Source organism: Mustela lutreola, chromosome 1 (assembly GCF_030435805.1).
Source record: "Mustela lutreola isolate mMusLut2 chromosome 1, mMusLut2.pri, whole genome shotgun sequence".
Taxonomy (NCBI): domain Eukaryota; kingdom Metazoa; phylum Chordata; class Mammalia; order Carnivora; family Mustelidae; genus Mustela; species Mustela lutreola.
The window spans coordinates 126,450,915-126,477,511 of record NC_081290.1 but is presented as its reverse complement, the minus strand read 5'-3'; the positions used below and the strand labels follow the sequence as shown (position 1 = coordinate 126,477,511).

Genomic DNA, 26,597 nt, shown 5'->3' with positions numbered 1-26,597 from the left:
ATGGAAAAGATAAAGCTATGCCTTTCAAAGAAACCGCTGCCCTCTCCCACTGATCGAAAGAAGTTTGACCATGACTTTGCCATCTCCACTTCCTTTCACGGGGTGCACAACATCGTTCGCAACCAGAGCAGAATTCGCAAGCTGATCTGGTTGGTGGTAGTCTTGGGCTCAGTCTCACTCGTTGTATGGCAGATCTACAGTCGCTTGGTCAACTACTTCACATGGCCCACCACGACGTCGATAGAGGTTCAGTATGTCGAAAAGATTGACTTCCCAGCTGTGACATTTTGCAATTTAAACAGGTAAAAATTCTTCTTTAAGTAGTAATAAGTCTCTACAACATTGCTCATATAACCTTTCTTGTGTCACTGACAATAGAGTTTTATCATGTGATAGTTAATGTACCTAAACCCATCAACTTCTTAAATTAGACCTAAAAACCCAAATATAGAAGGGGAAAGAAGCTTATTTGGTTTCTTCTTTCTTTTATTCTGTCTTTCTTTCTGTAATTATTTACTAGACATCATACCAAACCCTGTGGCTAGATCAATGTAAAAGTTTGGATCTTTGCACTTAAAGAGTTTGTTAATTAGCAAAAAAGGAGAGAAGCATATACAGTCCCAATGCAACATATATGATTGTTGCTCTGAAAGCACAAGGGACAGGCTGTGTCCAGGGTGTCATGGAAGTCCGAGTATCAAGGATGCCCTAGACATGTGCTTAATAACAGTTTCTAGGTGGAGATGAGGAAGAACCTGAAGAGAGAACCATGGTACAAAAGTAATTTAGAGACAGGGAATGTTCCAGTGCATTTGTGATTAGACCCTTAATATAACAGAGGCAGACCAGCTTCACAGACCTGGGACCTGTGCAGTCACACAGGGCCCTGAGCTCAGGTCACTTGGCGTAATGCTCTGCTATTCTTGAATCCTTAACTACAACTCCCTCCAGAAAATAGCAATTCAACAACTACACTACATCTCCTGTAGGAGCATAGCCGTTCCCCTTGAGGCCTTCCAGAGAAAACCCTATACTTGCCTCCTATGGATGAGCCTGAAAGGTCACATGTAGGATTTTTTTTGGGGGGGTTGTGGTGATTTCCTAGAACCACCCCTGACCAATCTTCTGAGCTTAAACTTTTGTATGTATAAATTATAACTATATAATATTAGCTACACATGTTTGCTGTTACATTAGATGAGATAATATATACACCATTTTGTCTCATTCCTGGGATCTTCCTCAGACAGGTGCTCCGTATGTATTGGATATTATAGCACATTTGTGTGACTGCTAGATATGTGTCAAGATGTGTATCAAGGTCCCAAAGAGTAAAAGCAAATCAACACCCCCCCCCAGAGATTTTCAGTATTATTGTCTATGTTAAGTGGTCTGTGTTCTAATACAAGCAAAGATTAGTGGAAGAGATCTGTTATAAAATAAAACGTAGCTACTATTTTGAGAATGGTAGTATGAGAAAGTTCACAGATCTTCTCTTTAGAGAAATAATCATCATTGGTAAATTTTTTTTTGTTTGTTTGAAAAAGCAATCATTAAGGGGTAAAACTTCAAAATATCAAGAACTCTTATACCTCAAAGCAAACAAACAAAAATCCCCATAAAACTTAATGACCCAATTTAAAAATGTACTAAGGATTAAAATAGACATTTCTTCAGAAAAGATACAGAAATGGCCAGCAGGTATATGAAAAAAAAATTCTCAGTGTCACTAAACATTAGAGAAATGCAAACAAACACCACAATTAGATACCACCTGTCAGGATGGCTATTATTAAAATGGACAAACAAAAAACAAACAACCAAAAACCAAAATCAACAACAAAAACCAAAGACAGCAAGTGTGGGTGAGGATGTGAAGAAACTGTAATATTCATACACTGTTGGTGGGAATGCACAAGGGAGCACCCACTATGGAAAACAGTGCAGAGGCTTCTTAAAGAATTGAAAATAGATTTACCGTATAATCCAACAATTTCATGTCTAAGTATACATCCAAAAGAATTTAAAACAAGATATCACAGAGATACTAACATTCCCATACTGATTGCAATAGTATCCGTAATACCTAAAATGTGGAAACAAACTAAATGCCCATTGATAGATAAGCAGATAAACAAAAATGTGCATACACTGATACATTATTTAGCCTTAAAGAAGAAGGAAGTTCTGCAATGAGAAACAGCATGGATACACCTTGAGGACATTATGCTAAATAAAATCAGCCAGTCGCAGAAGGGCAAATACTACATGATTCCACTTTTGTGATGTATCTGAAATAATCAAATTCATAAAACCAAAGAGTAGAATGGTGGTTGCCAAGGACTGAGGGAAAGGGAACAGAAATGGGGAGTTAGAAATCATTATGCATTAAGTTTATATGACTGTACAAGATGAAGAAGCTTTAGAGACCTGCTGGGCAACATTGTACCTATAATCAACAATACTGTTTTTTACACTTAAATTGTTAAGAGAGTAGATTTCATGTTGAGTGTTCCAGAAAGAAGAAAGTTGTTGTTCTTGTTGTTGTTGTGGTGGTGGTGGTGGTTGTTTTTAATTACATAAAAAGCTTCTGCACAGCAAAGGAAACAGTCAACAAAACAAAAAGGGAACCCACAGAATGGGAGAAGATATTCACAGATGACACTACAGACAAAGGACTGATACCCAAGATCTATAAAGAACTCCTTAAACTCAACACTCAAAAAACAGATAATCACGTAAAAAAATGGGCAGAAGACATGAATGGACACTTCTCCACAGAAGACATACAAATGGCTACTAGATACATGAAAAAAATGTTCATTCATCAAAACACATTGAGATAACCACCTTACACCAGTTAGAATGGCAAAAATTAACAAGACAGTAAACAACATGTGTTGGAGAGGATGTGGAGAAAGGGGAACCCTCTTATGCTGTTGGTGGGAATGCAAATTGGTGCAGCCGCTTTGGAAAACAGTGTTGAGATTCCTTAAGAAATTAAAAACAGAGCTACCCTATGACCCTGCAATTACATGACTGAGTACTTACCCCAAAGATACAGATGTAGTGAAAATAAGGGCAACCTGTACCCCAATGTTCACAGCAGCAATGGCCACAGTCACCAAACAGTGGAAAGAGCCAAGATGCCCTACTATAGCTTTTCTCAATTCAGAAAGTCCTAGCAAGGGCTCAAACACCTTGTGTCTAATGCCAAGCTTCACCCTAATCAGAAATATGTGCATGACAAAGCAAGAAAAATTTAAGGGGCCTTGATTAATTCTTAGAGTCTTTTCTGAAGTAAGGTACAATTTAATTGTGAATGGGTCTATTAGAATCCCTGAGTTTAACAGACACCAGAATGCATTATTATAGGCTAGGATTTGATGGGTGACAGGTAAACAGTCTTTCATAAATGGGAAAAGCACAGTTGTGAAGGCAGTCTCTTTTTGAACCTTATGTGAAAGTTGAAGATCTAGAAATTTATTCCCTTAAAATTGTCTGTGCACACGTATCCTCAGGTCTATACACATCCCAATTTGAAGACCATTATTCTAAACTGTAATGCCTCCAATTCACAGGAGAGAAAGTAAGGTGTACCGTTGCAGTTTCCTTAAAATTACTAGTTAGGGACTGAAAAAGATGTCTGCTGTTCGCTCCTAATGTCTGTACTCTTGCTAAACTAACTTATTAGCCGGAATCAATACCTGAGTTGAGGAAATTTTGCCAAGAGATCTCAGATTATTAGGAAGGATTTAATTCTTTTTAATTTTATTTATTCATTTGACAGAGAGAGACACAGAGAGAGGGGGAACAGAAGCAGGGGGAGTGGGAGAGGGAGAAGCAGAATTCCCACTGAGCAGGGAGCCTAGTGAAGGCCTCAGTCATAGGACCCTGGGATCATGACCTGAGCCAAAGGCAGACGCCCAACAACTGAGTCACCCAGGTGCCCAGGAAGGGTTTACTTTTTACCATTGGTACCAGGGGCCAGTGCAATGTATATGACAGCCTAGAGTAAATAATTTTTGTAACATTCCCCTCCTTTATATAACAAAATTATTTTCAGTTACAATATGAAATTAAATATACAGCAATAATGGCCTATGTGTATTTGTTCTAAATTTTTAATTAAGTAAATATAGTACAAAAATAGGAAAGAAATAATGCACTGATAATTTTTAACATTAATGTATTTTTGAAATAAAAAGGAAGACCTTTATTTTGGATCTGTTAGTGTGATGAATAATTTTAGCACTGTAGCTTCCATTTTTCAGCCTTTTGCAAATTTGTCAATGGTTTCATCAAAATTGCATTCTTTATATATTCTTGTTCAATATTCAACACAGCTGGACTTGTTGGTATTATTTCATTCACATTTGACTGAAAAATACTTACAAATTTTAAGCCTGAAAATTTCTTTACCACAAAACAATGACTTGAACTCATCAGGATACATTTGCCAGAGATTTATAAAAATCACACCTCACAATACATTCCAGGAATTTCAAGACTGCTTTTGGTTTTGTTCCTGTGGGACCTATCCTCAAATGTTCCTGTGTCAAACGTGTTCACTAAACTATCTTCAGCATAAAATTAATCACGGATTTCCATTATATTATATTTTGGGGAAAAAAACACACCTCCGAAATTTGTTTTCTTCTACTAAAGACAGAAATAAAATAAATAAAAAATAAAACCAGAAATAATGATGGGATAGAGTGAATTTGGATGTTATTTGAGCTATTGTACTAGAATGAATAACTTGAGTTCTGTTTATCTTCACAGTAGTCACTGTGCTTCTTTGTTTATTCCAAACCTACTGCTTAAATATGAGGTAAGGGATTTTAAAGGTTTTATTTATTTATCTGACAAAGAGATAAAGAGAGCACAAGTAGGAGAGTGGCAGGCAGGGGGAGAGGGAGAAGCAGGCTCCCTGCTGAGCAGGGACTCCAATGTGGGGCTCAATTCCAGGCGGGAACATGAGCTGAGCTGAAGGCAGCTGCTTAACTGACTGAGCCACACAGGGGCCCCAGGGATTTTAAATAAAAGATAAAATCATGACTCTTATACAAAAATGAAATGGGCACATGTCAAAGATTTTATTTTCATAGAATACTATAAGATACTTAAATTTTCTTGTAGGAGAATCCAAACAGCAGACATTCTTCTCTATTTTTCTTCTCCATAAAATGATCTGTAAAATATATATTTCTTGCTAACACATGCTAGACTTAGATCAGTTTTGGTGGGATCCAATGAAGGTCTGAGTCAAGCATCAATTTGGACATCAGACGAAATGTATGCATTTGGGTCACAAAATCTGGGGATGTGTAGTTAGAGGCGTTAGCACATGCATTCATTAACTGGCTATCAATTATTAACTTATTGAAACAAAACAACACATTCTTATTACTATTTTCTTTGCCTCTTACCAGTGTATGTTAAATAAAAGAGTATGGCAAACTCTAAGCAAGATTTCTAAAATAATAGACTTGGGCAGGATTTAAGTCAAAAATATACTCAGAGCAAGACACTTTGGTGTTACATTGAACGATATGTCTCATAACTTTTTTTACTTCATTTGTTCCAAATATTGGTAGCTTTATCCATTAACTCTAGTTCATCGCCTAGATCACCTTCATGGTCTCAACTATTATGGTGTAATAAGGTTTTTTTTTAAAGAAAACATTCCATAATCATGGATCAGAAGAATAAACATTGTTAAAATGTCTATGCTGCCCAGAGCAATGTATACTTTCAACACCATCCCAATCAAAATACCAATGGTGTTTTTCAAAAATCTGGAACAAACAATCCTAAAATTTAAATGGAACTAGATAAGACCTCAAATCTCCAAGGAAATGTTGAAAAAGCAAAACAAACCTGAGGCCATCACATTGCCTGATTTCAAGTTATATTACAAAGCTGTGATCACCAAGACTGCATGGTGCTGGCACAAAAACAGACATATAAACCAACAGAACAGAATAGAGAGCCCAGATATAGACTCTCAATTCTAATCAATAATCTTTGACAAAGCAGGAAAAAATATCCAATGGAAGAAAGACAATCTCTTCAATAAATGGTGCTGGGAAAACTGGACAGCCACATGCAGAAGAATGACACTGGGCCATTCTCTTACACCATACACAAAGATAAACTCTAAATGGAAGAAATACCTGAATGTGAGACAGGAATCCATCAAAATCCTAGAGAAGAACATAAGCAGTAACCACTTAGACATTGGCTACAGCAAATTCTTTCAAGACACATCTCCAAAGTCAAGGGAAACAAAAGTGAAAATGAACTTTGGGGACTTCATCAAGATCGAAAGCTTCTTCACGGCAAAGGAAACAGTCAAAAAAACAAAGAGGCAACCCACAGAATGGGAGAAGATATTTGCAAATGACACTACAGACAAAGGGCTGATATCCAAGATCTATAAAGAACTTCTCAAACTCATCATCCAAAAAACAGATAATCAAGTCGAAAAATGGGCAGAAGACATGAGTAGACACTTCTCCAAAGAAGACATACAAATGGCTAACAGACACATGAAAAAATGTTCATTATCATTAGCCATCAGGGAGATTGAAATCAAAACCATACTGAGATACCACCTTACACCAATTAGAATAGCAAAAATCAACAAGGCAAGAACCAACAAATGTTGGAGAGGCTGAGGAGGAAAAGGAGCTCTCTTACACTGTTGGTGGGAATGCAAATTGGCGCAGTCATTTTGGAAAACCGTGTGAAGGTTCCTCAAAAAATTAAAAATAGAGCTATCCTATGACCCTGCAATTGCACTACTGGGTATTTACCCCCAAAGATACAGATGTAGTGAAAAGAAGGGCCATATGAACCCCAATGTTCATAACATCAATGGCCACAATATCCAATATATAGAAAGAGCCAAGAGGTCCTTCAACAGAGATTGGATAAAAAAGATGTGGTCTATATACACAATGGACTATTTCTCAGTCATCAGAAAGTATGAATACCCAACTTTTATATTAACAGGGATGATACTGAAGGAGATTATGTTAAGTGAAATAAATCAAGCAGAGGAAGTCAATTATCATATGGTTTCACTTATTTGTGGAACATAAGGAATAGCATGGAGGACATTAAGAGAAGGGAAAATGAAGGGGGAGAAATCAGAGTGGGAGACGAACCATGAGAGACTATGGACTCTGGGAAACAAACAAAAGGTTTTAGAAGGGGGGTGTAGGAGGATGGGTAAGCCTGGTAATTGGTATTAAGGAGGGCATGGATTACAGAGAGCACCCAGTGTTATACGAAAACAATGAATCATGGAACATTACATCAAAAACTAATGATGTACTGTATAGTGACTAACATAACACAATTAAAAAAGTATTTTAAAACGTCCTCCCTTTAACCCTATTTATCTATTATATTTATACCTCCTACACATGTGAAAATTACTTCATTTCTCTGTATAATTGTTTTGAAAAGAATCCAATGAACATCGTGGGAAGTAGTATTGACTCTCAGCCTGGGTAGAAACCCCAAAGTTGCAGGGTTTTGGAGCAGATCCCTGGCATAGTGTCATCATTCAGAGAGATGGAAAGCTGAAGGAAGTTCAAGGTCCATCCCTCAATTAGGGCTACCACTGTGATCCCCCTCCCAGATCACTTGCAAATGTAGACTATTAACTCCGCAAAGATTACTAGGAACACTGCTGACCAAGAAAAGCAAGGTTTTGGGGTATACTCTTATCAGGTAGAATACCACCATGGGTAAGGAAAGGGGAAGTCAGAGGAGGATATGCATAAGAATGTAGAACATAGGCTGGTGGATATAGACAGGCCTTCAAGGCTTATAGCTGGTTAAATAAGAGATTCTACTCAGACCTGACCGTGAAAATGGTTTCTCGCCTCTAAAAAGATATATGATGCTGGTTTGGGTGTATTTTTTATTTTCCATGTTTTGTATGTATACTCTACCTTGATTGAGAAAGGGTTTAATGTGGCTTATAGGAGAAAGCAAAATTACATGATAAGAGAAAGTGAAGATAAAATATAAAATCTGGGACAGAAAGGAAGTCCAGGAGTGAGGTCACATTTACACAAACCCAGCACCACATGGCTCTGTGTACTTAGCAAGCGAGAATACACTCCTCGTTCTATGCTTTCTAACAACAAATTTGAATGAAGAGTATTTGTCCAGTTTCAAGGTTTATAATACTCAAAATATGAAAATATTAATCATATTTTGGAAAGTATATGGTGTATGCAAATAAACTACTATACACAAGGCAATGTGGAACTTGATCAGCGAAAGAAGGGAATCACAGATTACTTATTGTAGCTAGGGCGAATAGATTCCTTCTCCTTTAATTGCCAGGAAAATACTTGGACAGTGATGGGGGGCATTAATTTCATGAATGTTTACATAACTTTCACTATATTCCAGACACATTTCTAAATGCTTTAAGAAAAATAACTTGACCATCAAAATAACATTTTGAGGTAGGCTTTTAACATACCCTGATTTTACAAGTGAGAAAACTGAGTCACAGTGAGATGAAGTCACTTATTGGCTGTAACAATCAGGGCTTCCTTGGAGAACAAGAGCCCTATGAGTGACACAGAATGAATTTAGTATAAGGATTAAGTCCACTATACGTTGGGGTTGATTAAGCAGTTTTTGAAAGTCTCTTGCCTCCATTTCTGGTGTTGGGCTTGAAATCAGCAAGATCAGCAGTCAGAAAGGAAAACAGATCTGAAGGGAAGGAAGAAATAGGAACTAGGAAGGTGTGTCTCTCTTCTTCGCCACCCCTGATCTCAGTAGGGTAAGCCACCTGCAGGATGAACTGGCACCTTCTCCAGGTCGCACTCTGATTTGATCCGAGAGTTGAAGCAGCTGAAGGAAGCAGGAAGAGCTCCAGTCCTGGCTGTTACCCCATATCAACAAGTTGAGTCAGGAGATGTACCAGAAAGTACGTCTGAGACTGAAGTTCTTACTGTACTATTGTAACCAGATATACACAAGGGAGATGTTGGAAAATAATTCCAACATAACTGCTTTGGCAGAGTACAAAGCCACAATGACAGAGCTGGCATTCGAACCTGGGAAATCTGGCTCCTGAGTCTATATTCTTAGCAACTTTACATTCCCACTTCTCTCTTCATGTTGGGTCTTGAAGATCCATTAGGATGTATCCAGATCTAGGTCTGTAAAGTCTTCTAGGTAATTGAATGACAAGTAAAAATGCAAGGCAGATTTCAGATGTGGCAAAGAACTCTTAGAAATTCAGTTTTCCCTAAATGTATTGTATGAATGAAGGAGAAGGTAACTTTAGATAAGCTGGAGAAGCTGATAGGGCCCAGATTTTTGGTGTCTGTCCTCTAGTTAATAGACAGTCTTTGCTATTCTAAATATTGCCTTTTTTTCCCCTAATAGGTTCCAAACAGAAGCTGCAGCCAAATTTGGTATTATTTTTTTCTTATGGAATATTGTCTACAAAGTTCTCCATCTTCAGGAAATCAGGTCCAATTACACTGGCTTTAAAGATGCTATTGATTTTCTCACAAGTCATCAAAACTTCAGCATTACAGAGTTTGTAAAAAAAAATGGTTTTTATCTCAACAGTAGCACACTGTTGGAATGTGACTTTTTTGGAAAGCCATGTGGCCCACAGGTAACAATTTGATATTTCTTCAAATATCATCAACATAATAAACCACTGCACTGTACTGTTTCACACGGAGATGAAGTTTACTTCCACAGAGAATCAAACAAAATTTGCTGAAAGAGGCTATTTCATTAGTTCAGCCTTATGACATCATGGGGTATAGAATATACATGGAACATACTTCTTTTTCCAAGTGATTAGTTAAGAGAAGCCAGAGAAAGAATGCATCGGGTTAATTAACAGGGAACTCTTGAGAGTAGGACTGGCTTCAGAATAGGCTCAACCAAGACACTTTGACAATATCACTAACATTCTCTCTCTCTTTCTATCTCGTGACTCACGTTAGTTTTTCCCCTGTGTGAATTCTCCTCACAGAGCCATGATGATTGCTGACAACCCTCACCTCTCATTATCATATGTTAACACTCCAGTATCCTCTTAATAATTCCGTGCAAGACTGATTAGCTTTGTGTAGGACACATGTCAGTTCCTAAACCAGTTACTGAAGTGAGGGAATAGGGTATTCAGATTGGCCCAGTTTTTATCATATGGGTGCCTATGTGGTATTGGCATTTGGAGGATACCAATGGTGGTGGCGGGGGGAACCCTCAAAGAGCCTTCTCCCTAGGTAAGAATACATGCTTCCATGAATCCTTACTAAACCACACAAATAATTTTTAAAAACATGTTTATTTACATAAAAAATCTCAGATAATCACATATAGATTGACACAGGCATATTAAAAAAAAAAACAAAACCTGTTAATGAACACAAACCAGAATCACCACATTACCTCTTCTGTCTGATATTTCTGCATTCTCGTTTAGACATCTGATTTTTTTTAAAGTTAGAACAACTTCAACTTCAAAAGTCGCCAAAATACCTAACTAATTACATTTCATTTGGTTCATTTTCATATTGAGGACTTTGCACATGTCTTCACTGAATATGGAAATTGTTTTACTTTTAATCATGGTGAAAATATTCAAGCAAAGGAAAAAGTGAGTGTCTCTGGAAGAGGTTTAAGCTTGCTCTTCAATGTCAATCAGGTACTGAACTTTCTTAAACCTTGCCAGGCATCAAACAAATAAGAATGTGCAGAGGTTTCAAAAGATTTGATCAAAATATTTTGCCCTGTCATATTGGTCCCACAGTTGGTATTATTTCAGTTTTTGTTAACCTAGCCTGAAGTCTCATGGATGCAAATATTGACATAGAGATTAAAAAATTAAAATTTAGAGGCATAATCTGGACATTTTTAGCTATACTACTGACCATCATTTTCGTGGCTCCAGAAATGTTCATACCACAAAATAAGGAAGCCAAAAGTTTCTCAACCACAATGTATATAGTTAATTTAAAATGACTTTATGTATTTTAAGAATATTTTTAGAAAGACTTTTATGTAAAATAGGTAACATGTTTTAGAAAGAAGTCATGCATGCACATTTGACAAACCATGGAATCTAAAGGATGACTAAAAAAATACTCATTGTATAAAGAATGCTGTATAAACTGACTGCCTAAGCCTAGTTTCTACAGACTTGTAATTGGTCCAAGAAGTCTTTAAGTGTTTAGGCCTGAGAGGCAGATGTCCAGAAACCTAAGGAATACAGTGGTTGTCAGCTTTCAAGGGTACTTGGTGTAGCTCTCCCCTCCAAGAGTAATTCTTATGTTGTATCTTACACAACTGTTTTTAGTATTATACATTCAGGGATATTCTGCTTCATTATTATGGTTTTATGTATGAAGATTCTGAAATGCTGATAAATTAGGCATCCAAAGTTATATGATTAATGTGAAGTTGAGAAGTAAACCTGGTTTCTCCAAATCCCATTAAAGTATCTTACCTCTCAATCCAAATGAATAAGGCCATGGGCTAATTTCAAAGAGTTTTTCTTTAAGGCATGTTCCATAACTTCCTCTGTATCCCACTCAAGATACTTTTTTCCTAACACAGTACTGCAACAGTATAGTGCATATATATATGTGTGTGTGTGTGTGTGTGTGTGTGTGTGCATATATATACACACACATATATATATAGTCTTATCTAAAAATATATATATATATATATTTATTTGTACTTATATTTTATTTATATTTGCAGGACACTTAAATACTAGCCATATAGTCTGTTTAGATATTATATTATGAATTTTACAAGCTAGAATTTCCCAAATATTTTTAGAATGCAATTAAAATCTGCAAATGCAAAGTAATATTCCATAAGTAAATGGCTCTTAAATACTTGCCCAAACTAGCCAGTTGAGTGTTTCTTAGAAAGCCATAACAGACTGAGGAGAAACAGGGTCCTGAGCTACAAAAAGGATATTAAGCATGTTTATTAAGTGTAATTACATATGCAGTTGATCCATTCATGGAAAAATATCATCATATTCCCAAACCCTTTCTTTCGTTTTATAATCTGAAATTATAATCTGAAATTATTAAGTCAGACAGTCCCTGACTTAACAATGTCTCCACTTATAATTTTTCAACCTTACAAATGGTGCAAAAGGGATATGCATGCAGTCGAAGTCATACTTCAAATTTTGAATTTGGATCTTTTCTTGGTCTAATGATATGTGGGACAATCTCTTATGATGTTGGGCTGAGGCAGCTCTCAGCTAGCCACGCTATCACCAGGTAAGTAACTGATAACACTTGCAATCATACTACACCCATAGAACCATTCTGGTTCTCACTTTTGGTTTCATAGGCAATAAATTACACAAGATGTTCAACATTCTACTAATAAATAGGTTTTGTGTTAGATAATTTTGCCCAGCTCTGGGCTAAAGTGAGTGCTCTAAACATGTTTAAGATAGATTAGGCTAAACTATGATATTCTGTAAACCAGGTGTCTTAAATGCATTTTTGCTTTGCGATATTTCTTCTTTACAGTGGGCTTATCAGTATGTAACCTCACTGTAAGTCAAGGAAGATCTTTAATAACAAGATACCACAAGTTTAGGGTTCATTTTTTTCATCTGGTCTAGGATTTATTGACGAGCACTGGTGTTAAAAACATAGTGTATGTCTTCACTCTTGGGGGAAATGAATTTCAATTTTAAATAAGGCCAGAGATTTTAACTGCAAGAAGAAGAAAGGAGCCAAATGATTTTCTAAAACAAACAAAGTGAAGCGAATAGGCAAGAAAGAAGCAACTAAAAGACCACAAGGGGAAGAGAGCGCCCTGGGAAATCAGACAATTAGCAGTCATGATATGTTCTATGGTATTCATGTAAGGCGAAGGTAATCTATGGAAACTGTTAACTCCTTGACATGTGATTCAACCATGAAAAGTACATCTTAGGGGGTTATTTTTCAGTTTGCATATAAAAAGAAATTGGATATTGTTAGGAAATATTTAATTTTTAAGTAGGTCAAATGCTATCACAAGATAATAAAATGAAATCTTGAACTTGTGTAGAATTGATATGTTTGTCACTGGGGAAAATTTGGGGTCATTTCTTTCAGGAGGAATTCACTGATGACCCAGCCCTCGGTTTTGTTGATGCTGGAATCATCTTTGTTATCCATTCACCAAAGAAGGTGCCGCAGATTGATGGCTTAGGCTTGTCGTCACCTGTAGGAATGCATGCGCGAGTAACAATCCGCCAAGTCAAGGTAAATAGATATACAAGGTCTAGAATTTGACGGAGTCAAGTAGGGTAATAAATGGATATACACCCAAATAATACTTCCACTAGAAACCTCTTTCTGCCATGCTATTAGAAGACCTCTGGAAGTTTTACATTTCGCTTCATTTCAGATTCTTTTCCATTACTAGGAGGTACCTATGTAGTAATATCAGTGAATTCACATGTACAATATAAATAAAAGCTGGGAAGCCTGGAAAATTCAAGGTAACTTCAAATTTCATTAGAAATGGAAAGGATCAGGAAATATGAAGAGAAACTTGAGTTGTTGAATTGTGCTTTATCTCAATGGGATGTTCTGGGAAGAAGAAAAATAAGTGGGAAGAGCAAGGAATCTTGGAGTCAGGCATGTTGTGGATTCCCATTTGCCAGCCGCTTGCTCTACAATTTCCTTAATTACTGTCCTGAAATTCTATCTCCTCTCTCTGAGAAAAAGACATTTTTTTCATAGTTATTATAGCAACTACAACATTTAAGTGAACAACATCAAGAAAGCACTTACCAGGACACCTAGGTGGCTCCGTAGGCTATGCATCTAGCTCTTGATTTCAGCTCATGATCTCTGGGTCTTGAGATGGAGCCCCATGCTGGGCTCTGCCCTCAGCGGGGAATCTGCTTGAGGTTCTCTCTCCCCACTCCCTCTGCACCTTCTCCTGTGCTCTCTTTCTCTCAAACAGATAAATAAAATCTTAAATATTGTTTTTAAAAAACCATTTACCATATTACCTGGCACATAGTAAATGCTCAGTAAAAGATTTTTTGCCTGTCATTTTGATTGGTGTTTTGTGGGTGAACCTATGAATATGGTAACATGTTATTTCCATAAATGATACTATTTTTTATTACGTGATTTAATATTTAGAGCAGTCAGTCTGTGTGATTTTATTGATTCATTTTAGGTACAGAGTATTTGGGATATGTGTTAAAGGACCACTGTTATATTTACCTTTGGTGATTTTCAGGCTAAAAGAGTAAGCAATGCAGGCAAATGTAGTCAATTAAAAAAAAAAGTATCAAAGAGCTCCAAGAGAAAAGTAAAAAAATATATATTAGCTTCTCTTATTGGAATGGAAATGTGTGGATTGTCTCAGATATACCTCCTGAGCCACGTGTTTATTTTCTCTTAGACAGTTCATCAAGAATACCCCTGGGGAGAATGCAATCCTAACATCAAGCTACAGAATTTTAGTAGCTATAGCACTTCTGGTTGCTTGAAGGAATGTAAAGCTCAACACATACAAGAACAATGTGGATGTTTACCTTTTCTGCTTCCTGGTAAATAAAGAATGACAAATTTCCTCTTATGCAAGCTTAACCTGAATCATGGAAAATAACATACCATAAAATTGTTTTCCATTCTTATGAAATCTATGTCAGAAAGTCGTCTCCTTGACACGTATAACCCCCACCAACAGATCTTAAATCGTGGAAACAGGCCAGAGATTGCCAGAAAAGAAAAGAGAGTCAAGTTAGTCTCCAGTTCTTATTTCCAGGATGTAAAATTGGGTACTCTTAAGTATCTAAGATTGATCGTCCCCATTTTCTCAATTTGAAAGAAAAATTAGATCATCTATAAAAATGTGAATCAACCCTGAATATGTCATTATTGGGAAATTCTTTTCTTTATCGTCAGAAAACAAACAAACAAACAAACTCCAGGCTCCCTTTGTGAACAATCTGGAACATTTCCAGAGCCAGGGACATCAGCAGCAAACACTGAAGAAGGCCATAGAGCAGAGTGGGTGGGTCAGAGCTGGACACTGAACCAGGCTGCTCATCTCAGCTACGCAAGTTCTCCTCTCCATGACCTTAGACTAAACCTCTCTGTACTTCTTATAAAATGGGGGAGAATCCTAACAGTGTCCTACCTTAGAGGATTGTCATACAGATGAAAGAAGTATGTAAGTGGTTTGAAACATGTAAGTGGCCTGATACAGAATACATTCTATATAAGCCTTGGTTATTTTTATTCAGATTTGCCTCATACCCCCTGGCCAGCAAATACATAAAGAAAGACAGAGTGGGTTAAAGGCAATACCAGTTTAATTTTTTTTTAATTGGCTGTTGTGGCCCATCTCACACATACAGGTGCGCACATACACATACATACACTATCTCTCACACACAGACTAATGCCATGCCTACTTAACAAATTGCTTCTTAGAATTTGGAGAATCATCACTTCCTTTTTTTCTAGAATTCTGGTTATTCGAAACTTAAGTTCTGTAAAACGCTCATGCTGGATCTGATTTGTCATGGCCAATTATCTTTCCAAAGTTTCTGGGGGGAAACATCTGAATTGGTGAATGGATTATAATGTTTAAAATTTTAAAATGTATTATTCCTTGCAAATAGAACTGGATAACAAATATGGACCGGAAACTAGACAAGATGAACTATAAATTACAAAGCATGGCATTTTTATGAACTTTAGCATATACCAAGTGCCTTCAAAATGATATCTTATTTAGTTTGATCCTCACATATCCTTCTGAATCTACTTATAGATGATGAAATTGAGATCTATAGACATTAAATGAAGTAACTAAAGTACATCTACTAACAATTTGCAAAGGCAATCCCCAAAATCTACTTATTGGATATGGATTGTTTCCAAAATATCCAAAATATCTGACCACTAGAAAAGCAGCCCACCAGGTGTATGAGTTTGTGTATATATATTTAGATCAATGGATGTTAAGTGTTGAATCACTAAATTGTGCACCTGATGTTAATATTACACTGTATGGAAACTAACTGGAATTTAAATAGAAATAAAACAAGAAACAGAAAGCACACAAAAAGATGTTGTGCATCCTTCAACTAATACCGTAAAAAATAAAAATCAATCAGTCAATGGATAGAGAGAGAAGGACAGAAGGTGAACCAAACCCTCTACAGCTACTTGAACAGATGAGATGATAAATGTGAAAACAATTATAAATTTCCAAGCTACATTTTTAAAATTAGTATATAGGCAGAGAAGAAAAGAAACATGGAAATAAAAACATTGTTATTTTTCCTCCCAATGTATATATTCCTTAGATATTAGCATGTTTGCATAGCTTTTGTTTTGTCTTGTTTTGTTTTGTTTTGCAAAAGAATGGACAGATGGATGGATGGATGGATGGATGGACGGACAGACGGATGGATGGATGGAAGGTATTTTTGTCATTATACCACTTATTTCATAAAATATAAAGTCTCTATGTTTACACTTATTATTTTTAAGGAAATGGGATAGAATGTGACCTACAAAAGTTTTACAACTGTGTTTCTCCTACACTTGGTAAGTGCTTTACTTTACTTCTTTATTTTCAGGACTTCTATGAAAGATGTTCAAAGTTATACAAAACATTATTTTATTTTTTTAAGATTTTATTTATTTATTTGACAGAGAGAAAGCAGGAGAGCACAGGCAGGAGGAGTGGCAGGGGAAGAGGGAGAAAAAGGCCCTTCACTGAGCAGGGACCCGGGTGTGGGGCCTGATCCCAAGATCGTGAGATCATGACCTTAACCAAAGGCAGACGCTTAAAAACTGAGCCACCCAGGTGCCCCTATACAAGCCATTAAATTATAGTATAGCTAGTCCAGAAATAAAACAGAATAGATATTGTAAAGAGGGAGTTTTTTCAGTATTCTTAAAATTAAGTAGTTTTTATAGACTCAGTAAAACAAAACAGAGAAAACAAAACCCTCTGATTTCAAGATAAATCTGAATTAAATATTTTCAGTGCCAAAGTAACAGCAAGACAGTTTTGATTTTTATTTCTAACTTTTATGTTTTTTAATTTGATACTTTTGTATAATCAAAATAACTTTGTTGTATTTTTTTATTACATAAAGCATGCATATTGTGACTAGTTCAAACATGCAGAACAGAGAAGAATCTTGTAGGAATCAGTAGAAGTTGCATCACTCTCAAAATTACTGTCGTTATTTATGTGACCATTCTTTCCTTTATCTGTTTAATTATACATATATCATATATAAATACATATGTTATATATATATATGGCATACATAAAATTTTATGCGAATGAAATCAAAATTATACATGCCACCTTTACTGGGGACAGTTTCTTCTTAAGCAACATTTTTTTTTTTTTTTGCTTTCATATTGTTTATCTTAACCCCTAACCCATATTAACACTCTAGTATAGTCTACCTTTATTTTTTTCTACATATGTAGCTCCATATTTATGATGCTAAATCACTGAGGTTTTTTTTATTAAAATGGAATATTATATACTCTCCTATAAAACTTGCTATTCTATCCAATTGTGGAAATACCTCCAGTAAACCAGGAATAGAAATTCAGTTTCTAAAGAAAAAGTTAAAAATTTTTAAAAATGTAAAAATAATAAAAGAAAAATAAAAGAAATTCACAGTTTCTTTTCCGTTGTTGTAAAGTATCTCATGGAATGGACAAGGGTAGAAGGGATCACATATATTTTTTTAATAGCTTCCAAGCTGACTATGCAGAAGTCAGATTAGTGACCAGTGGAGTTAAGAGGTACATTAGCAAATTTCTTATAATTTCCTATTCCCAATGGGGGCTGGAGAGAGAGTTTGGGGAATCAAACCATGCATGTGGTTCTTCAGAGAGTGTTGTAGGATAAGCGATACATAAACAAGTGTGTGTTTGTGAGAGTGTGTGTGTGTGAGTGAACCGCGTCTGTGTGAGTAGAGGGAAAGAATGGTGGTTTTAACCAGTGTAAACAACTAGAGGGTGTGTGCGAAAGTCATGCCCTTTAGGTTAGATTCTGGGGGAAAAAAAAGTCCCAAGTTTATCATTAATCAGGGGGTCTTGGTGAACAAAGGGTTCACAAGAACAAAGAGTTTCAGTAACAAAGCCACGGGGAAAACAAGAACCGGAATATCTACCAAGAGTGGGGAGCAGTGGACTGGACACTGGGATGTGGTCCAGCGGAATGCTAGAGACATATATCACCTCCTGCAGGGGATTTTTTCAGTATACATTTGCATAGATAGTCTGATTGTTCTACAGAAGTCTAGAGAAGACAGAGGACGGAGAACCTCTGGCTGATTTAGAAGTCACTGGGTCCACAGGTACGAGAGAACCTCAACACCCAGACACATATTTCAGTTAGAACTTGGGATAAACCCAAGGGTAAGTTTACTTTAAACCTGCGTCATTGGCTTTCCTGATAGTGTTTGAAATTTCTTCTCAGAGGGACACAATGTCACATAAACAACTTCCCAACATTTTCCTGTTTAAATGGATACTATTTTATGGAAATAAGCCCAGAGACTTTTTGAGAAAGAATTTCTGATTTCTAACAAAGATCAGAATCCAATGACTCAATGAATTTAAAAGATAACAACACCTACATGTTTCATTTTCCATCTCCTTTGCTATATTTACACTGAAATCTAAATAAAATATAAACACTGTTTGCCAAGAAAGTAATGATAGAACTTGTTAGCCATTTTTTTAGCATTGAAAGTAAAATGATGAAATTTGTAAGAGCTCTGTCCTCCTAACTATGGAGTTGTCCTCTTCTCTGAATACCCTGATTTTCATTCCAGACCTCATTGAAGATAAGGGATTATGCACAATGGGAACACATAATTCTAGCTGTCCTGTTCCTTGTGAAGAAACAGAATATCCTGCTAGTATTTCTTATTCTACTTTCCCAAGTCAAAAAGCTTTGAAATATCTTTCGAAGAAATTAAATCAAAGTCAGGAATATATCAGGTAATCTTTTCAGTCTTATAAATTATTTGTAACTAACAGGAACATTTTATTTACTCAAAAACTTCTAAAGGCCAAGGAAACAAAATTCTGAACAATCAAAGGAGGCAGTGGCTTATATCACGAAATTAACCATGAAAATCTAGAATTTTAAAAGTGGATAAGGTCATGTCTTTCAGTCCTTCAGTTTCATTGTGTGAAAAGTAAAATGAAGCCTGCCTGAGGAATTTGTTCATGATCTCACGTTTGTGGACTGACTGGGGAAAATAACACGGCTGACAAGTATCAGCTGATGCTTTAAAATATGAAAATTCCTCACCTGAGTATCACATGGTTTGAATGTTTTAATGACTGTAAGGTTGATGGAGCACAAATTAATATTCTCATTTTACAGGCAAGTAAACTGACACACACAACATCTCAAGTAACTGTCCTAGGAAGGTAGTCAGAGACACAGGAAGAACTTGGGCCCGAGACCTAGAACTCCAGTCTCCCTATAGTTTTCCACAAAGATATATCCTTCCAAGTTTGATTAGCCAAAGATTAACTTAGGTCTCTTTCTACTACACCACGCTGCCGCTTCAAAATCACAAATCAAACTTCATAGAAAACTCTTTGTTCTAAAAGGAGGGAGCAACCTTAACGTTTCTCTTTGCTTTTTTGTTAATATTTTTAAGCAGAGTGCCTGAAACAGCAGTCCATGGGAGTTTGTACTTTAGTAAAATGAATATGTATTAACTCATTAAAAGCCAGGTATCTAACGTTGAAAGCACATTTTGATTCCACCTTTAGCCTGGTCTTCCTTTTCACAAAATAAATAAAATACTTTCCCCATGGAAATGCCCAGACAATGAAGTGATCTTTACAAGTCAGCAAGAAAAAGTACTTTCTTCAAGACAGGGTTGATAGGTATGATTTCAAACACTTAGCAGTTATAAAGATGAAGGGCATGAAAATTTGAGATTACCTCTTTGTTAATGTTCTTGTGTCCAGAACAGATGTCTCTTTGTATTCCATTTTAATATGGGAATGTGATTTACTTATGGTATTATTTCTGTTAGACTTAAGTATGACTGAGAGGTGCAGTCTGTGTGCCTTTTGGCAGATCAAGATCTCCTGAATTACATCATTACTTAATATGCCTCATGATGGATTGAAATTGCTCAGGACTTAAGTCCAAGAATATCTGTTTGTGTCAGGAGAGATGAAATTATAAAATATCTGGATTTTAATAATGATAAGGAGATCAAGGAAAAATGGAGTGCTTATTGCATTTACAAAACACTATGTAAATACTTCTAGCTACTTGAGTATGAATGCTATATTAAAGGGAATGAATCCGTTTTGCATAAAACAAATAATTTCATATGACTTTTGCTTGAAAATATGTTAAATTCAAATGGAAAAATTTAAAAAGTTCATTTGTTTTACTAATGAAACTGGCCAAGAATGAGCCAACGTTTATCCTCATATTCAGTTCCATACTACTGCCTTACTCAGGCTAAGCTTCCTATCATATTTATAATGGGGAGTTAGCAATAGCCTCTCATGGTATATATTCAATGAGACCCAATTACTGGGGAAGTCACTTGCCTGAGAGAAACTTAGTAAATATCACACTATTTTTGTAAGGTATAAATCTATCATCTCTCAAAAATACAGATGGTTAATGTTTAGAAATGTTTATGAGGTTTGTGCTTAGGAAATTAAACAGTATTATCAATGTACATGCAAATTAGGAGCATGATGGGGGACAAAAAGATTGCAATATTACTAAAATTATTGGACTTCTAAGACAACTTTATTATTTCCTTCAGTTTGACAACTGTTTTATTATTTGTAAATATGACAGTACCCCCTGATTATCTACTTAAACCTAGCACATTCTCTTGTTACCCTGGGTTAAACCAATGGAAATTAAGTAAACATATTAATGATATATTTTGATTTAAGTGTAGTTAAGAATATTGATTTCTAAAACTCTGAATAATTAGAAGAGTGATTTACAGCCATGTTTCTAAGATATATTGGAGGACACCACATAATTCTAGGAAACACTGTGAATAGGAATCATTCTTCATGACAATTATTGTTGCTCTCTGAAAATCATCAGGTGGTTGGTTTCTACCTCAGTTCATAAAACAGACAGGTTAGTATTTACTCCTTTGTTCATTTGTTTCATCTTCAGTTTGTTCCCCTATTTATTCATTTTACAAATATGTAATGAGCACCTATTATGTGTTGGGTGTTTGAGACATTAAGGATTCCTCAGTGAACAAAAGGCAAAAACTCTGATTTCTTGCACTTATTTTCACTGGGGTGAAGATGAACTCTATGTATATATCGTCATGTCGGGGAGTGCGAAGTGGTATGGAGAGAAAGGAAGCAGAAAAAGGACCTGAGGAAGCCAAAGTCAGGGAGGGTTGTTCTCAGTGTTGAGGACTGTGATCAGGTAAGATCTACCTGAGAAGCTGACAATTGAGTAGAGACCTAAAGTGGTGGTCCTCAAACTTTCTGATCTCAAGGTCCCTTTACATTCTTCAAAGTTACTGAAGAGTCCAATGAGGTTTTCTTTGTGTGAGTTGTGTCGATATTTGTCACACTAGAAATTTAAACCATGAAAATGCTATATATTGATTCATTTACAATCACAATAATAAATGTACTATGTAGCAATATAGATAAAAGCTTTTTAAAAACTGTTTTTGGAAACAAAAAATAATTCAAGAAGAAGAATGGTATTATCTTGGAATATTGTAAATTTCTTGAGTGTCTGGCTTAATAGATGCCAGCTGGATTCTCACTTTTGCACTTAATCTGTTGATTTATGTTATTTTGCTTGAAGAATGTAAAGAAAATCTAGGGTCAAACAGATATATGACTGGGAAATAGAGACATATTTTAATAGCTTTTGTAGATATGTGCCACTTTTCTTTGATAGCTCATCAAAATGCAACACGTGTAGTTTCTTAAATGTTAATTGTAAGTTGTACCATATGGCTGTCTGGTGGGGAATGGGATTATCTCTCCATTCAAAATTTGATTTGTGTGTTGGGACCTATGATGCCACAGATGCATCAAGGGGTATGAAAAAATTTCAGTGGTCATGTAATGAGAATTTCTGGAAGTCTCTGGGGTCTCCCAAGCAGAGCCTCTCTTAGCTTAGAAGAACCAGGAGAGACAATTGACTTTGCCTTTCACTGTGGTCATGAAGTAGGACTCGGATGAGATATCTCAAGCATTTGAGCTTTTCCAGGTGTCAAAGGAAAAAGTACATGGACTTTCTTATCAGCTTCTCTCTTATAGGACAAAAAGAGGAAAGGGTGTCATTTGAAGGCTGCCGTTTGAAAGTAGTGAAATATCAAAACATACCAATGAAGTTTTCATATTTAAAATATATATTAATATCTATTAAATATATTCATATCTACTGATCTTGTACTTTCAATGGATCTTTCATTCATAAATGATTTTGAACAGCATTTGTTATTAGAAAAATTCTCCGAGTTGTGCAGGTCTTTCAATATTGATCCATTAATTATATAATGTACCTTTTATTTTAATATCATTATTTATCAGAAAAGGCTTTTAAAGTTGGGGAGTTGTCAAGCTCATTGTAACAGACACAGATTTTCCAAAATTATAAAAATAGCATAAAAGCTAAGCTTGAAATTTATTACTAACTGCAAATATTATCAGTTATTTCTCTCGAAGAGACAAGGCATTTCCTCCATTTTTGTGACAATGTCTACCAAATATCATAGTCTGGATAACCGTAGTTTGCCAGTCATCCTTTCAAGTACAAATGATGTTTCACCTAAATGTGGCTACTTCCTTGAAATAACAATCACAGTGAAAATATCAAATAATACGTTCATATATTATGAAAATAATTTTCACTTTATGAACCCCCAAAAAGATACTGGGGATCCCTAAACATCTGTGATTACACTTTGAAAACTGCTGATCTCAAGGAGATATAAGAACTAGCCTCAATAATAAATGGTGGAAGAACATTCCAGAAGGAGGGAAATCAAATGTAGAGGGAGATTCTAAGTCAGTAGCATGCCTCATGTATGGATAGAACAGAATGGAGACTAGTGTGGCAGGAAGCAGTGTAAGTAATGGCTAGGGATGGTAGGGCATGAGTTGAGAAAGTTCGAAGCGAGAAGGTAGGTGGTAGAGATAGGGTCATGGAGTTTAACTTAGAGTCTACTAGGACGTATCTGGGAAGTTTTTACATTAAAACTGAAAGTGGAAAGACCAATCAGAAAGCTATTGGGAAAATCCAGGTGAGATGTTGAAAGCTTAGGCAATGATGGTAGCAAAGAATGGGGTGAGAGGTGGTTAGAATCTGTATGTATTTTGAAGGTAAGACAAATATTTATGCATGGATTTGGCTCTCAGTGTCATTACATTATAAATGATGAAATAGCAAGAGCTTGGCTTGGAATATGTTCCATTTGAAATAACTATTGTAGATTCAAATAAAAAAATACCATGACACAGTTGGATTTTTATTGCAGTTTAAAGTAAATTCTGAGCTGGAGACAGAGCATGTGAGTGCATCCAAGACTGTATGAAGAGTTATTTTATTTTATTTTATTTTTTTAAAGATTTTATTTTATTTTATTTTATTTTTTTAAGATTTTATTTATTTATTTGACAGAGAGATTACAAGTAGGCAGAGAGGCAGGCAGAGAGAGAGAGGAGGAAGCAGGCTCCCTGCTGAGCAGAGAGCCTGATGCGGGACTCGATCCCAGGACCCTGAGATCATGACCTGAGCCGAAGGCAGCGGCTTAACCCACTGAGCCACCCAGGCGCCCAAGATTTTATTTATTTAACAGAGAGAGAGATTACAAGTAATCAGAGAAGCAGGCAGAGAGAGAGGAGGAAGCAGTCTCCCTGCTGAGCAGAGAGCCCGATGTGGGACTCGATCCCAGGACCCTGAGATCATGACCCGAGCCGAAGGCAGACCCACTGAGCCACCCAGGCACCCCTGAAGAGTTATTTTAAAATAGTTTTTATTCACTCTGGTCCCGTAAAAAGATTTCTAGAAGGCACTAAGAAAGCGGAGTCTCTGCCTTAATATATCAATGTTATAAAGTAAATGACTGCATTTATTGAATACCCAGGATATACCAGATTCTGTGCCATTCTTTACACACATTATTTAATTTCTCCTCATACAACTCTAAAATCTTGACTCTGAAATTCTTAGTACAGATGAAGAAACCAAGACTCAGGGAAACCATGTAGTTTCTCCAGATTACACCAGGACAGATTTAATTCAAAGTAGACACCCATTTACATGCTTGTAAATATGCCAGTCTACTTAATAGATATTTACATGTAATGTCTTTTTCCAATTTTCTTAAGAATAAGGCATAGAAGTACTGTATCTGGGGGAAAATTCTTCTTCCTAAATACCAACTGAGGTATAAGAGTACCTTCCAAATGAAGCTGTTGTGATCCCAGTGCTCTGTTTCATTCCACATTGAATGACATATGATTTAAAAATGAATATTGCTTTTATCAAAGAGGAATTAAAAGTAGTGCTGACTATCCTGCGCTAGATTAACTTTACTTTTATCCCCAGGGAGAATCTTGTGAACATTGAAATAAACTATAGTGACTTAAACTATAAGATAACTCAGCAGCAAAAAGCAGTGAGTGTGTCTGAATTACTTGGTAAGTGTTCTTTAGTTGTTCCTCACTTTCTAAGACGTTTTCTATCAGGGTCTTTTTTTTTTTTTTCTTTTGTACTTAAAGTTTTAGCTTATCAATGGAGGAGAAGAGATAGTGGCTGTCTTTCATCTCTCATTTAAATCTGGCACTTTCCCACTTTCTAGACACTCCTCCAGCAAACCTCACACCAGCTTTCACAAAGAAAAGGCTGACATTCCTATTTACACACAGCATCTGACTTTCCCTTCCCACGCCACCCCGCCCCCAGCAAATGACCACTGTTGAATAGTCATTTGTAGGGTGTTGAAGCAATCCTCCCTCTGACTGGCCGATCAGGCATCTCAGACCTCCATGCAGAACTCCTCCCAGAATGGACTGAAAAGAAGAGACCCACCAAGCAAAATTCAACCTTCCATTTACAACCCTTCTCTGTTTACATCCTTAACAAATCGAATTGCTGATTTCCTATATCTCATTGAATATTTAGAGGAAGTCATGTTGGAGACAGTAAGGAGTATCAGATTTAGGCCAAATGACAGCAGTCACACACTGGCAGCTGAGTCCCGGAATAGGGAGGAAATGTACAGATTTACCCATTTGTAATATTTTATCCAATAAAGGCACATTACACGATATTGCCCTGTGTGTAAGAAAGTTTTAAAACCTGTATTTAAAGGGGCAACCTGTATTCGTAGGGGCAACCTACACTGCATTACCCCTCTTTACAAAAATAGCAGGATCCTAAGAATGGCCCCGTGCACTGAGAAAAAGATGAATAATGTAATCTATTTAAGAAGTTAGTTCTTCAGTAGTCAAATTCATAGAGACAAAAAGTGGGATGGTGGTTGCCAGGGGTAGAAGCATGTGGGACTGGGGGACTTTTTTTTAACGGGTATAGGATTTCAGTTGAGGAAGTTCTGAAGATGGGTGGTGGTGATGGTTGCACACAGTGTGAAGGTACTTAATGCCACAGAACCACAGCTTAAAATCTATTAAAATGGTAAATTTTATGTCACATTTTACTACAAAAGAATCACAAACAACAAAGACAAATACAGGTTTTAAAACTTTCTTACACACAGGGCAATATATCGTGTAACGTGCCTTTATTGGATAAAATATTACAAATGCTTAAAAAGATAGTTTTCCAAATTGCTTAGAAATTTGTTTCTGGAAAACATCGTCCCTCAATATAACCATCTAAATATTACATTTGTGTTCTTCATTCAACACAGGGAAGTGAATTTGTAATTGTCTATGGTGTTTTATTAATTTCCCTAGATTTAATATCTTCCTAAATCTTTGAGTTACACTCTTGGAAACAGATTTTATAATTGCTTTCTCTCTCTCTCTCTCTCTCTCCTTTCTCTCACTCAAGGCATCAGTTTTTTCTTTCTTTATAACTTCCTCCTTTTTGAGATGACACCAAACTTAAAATGATATAATTAATTCATCTTCGTATAATATCAGCTATGATTAACTTATTTGTTTCAAATATTTTAAATTTCAGTAATGCTTAATTTGCTTTTTATAAAAAAACATAATTTATTCAATTTCGTTACTGACTTTATTACAGCAGATGTTGGTGGTCAACTGGGCCTATTTTGTGGGGCCAGTATGATTACAATTATAGAAATTATTGAATATATATTCACCAATTTCTACTGGATATGCATTTTGTTCTTGCTGAAGATACCTGACATCACGCCGGGGACTCTTCCACCTCAGGATCGTCTGGGGAAGAGAAATCACGTAGAAGAATGCTAATGTTCATGTAGGACAAAAGCTTTTGCTCTTCTCTTCATAATACATTCAAATGTATTCACAGCTAATTCATTGTTATGTAACTTACTTGTTCTTATA

At 36.1% G+C, this 26,597-nt stretch overlaps 1 protein-coding gene across 1 annotated transcript; it reads left to right on the top strand.

The window, feature by feature from the left end:
- Positions 1-26,546, top strand: ASIC5 (acid sensing ion channel subunit family member 5). Its single transcript, XM_059155146.1, has 9 exons — positions 1-302; positions 9,430-9,667; positions 10,586-10,711; positions 13,146-13,295; positions 14,455-14,602; positions 16,560-16,616; positions 18,881-19,049; positions 24,646-24,737; positions 26,311-26,546. Exons 1-9 carry the CDS (start codon positions 1-3, stop codon positions 26,499-26,501), a joined length of 1,473 nt encoding a protein of 490 aa, XP_059011129.1. The 3' UTR covers positions 26,502-26,546.
- The last annotated feature ends 51 nt before the right edge of the window (positions 26,547-26,597 follow it).

Excerpts from the sequence above, each read along its gene's own strand:
- ASIC5 (XM_059155146.1), top strand. The coding sequence starts at position 1 with ATGGAAAAGATAAAGCTATGCCTTTCAAAGAAACCGCTGCCCTCTCCC. Across the intron at positions 303-9,429 it reads ACATTTTGCAATTTAAACAG|GTTCCAAACAGAAGCTGCAG; the intron begins GTAAAAATTCTT and ends TTCCCCTAATAG. Across the intron at positions 13,296-14,454 it reads TAACAATCCGCCAAGTCAAG|ACAGTTCATCAAGAATACCC; the intron begins GTAAATAGATAT and ends ATTTTCTCTTAG.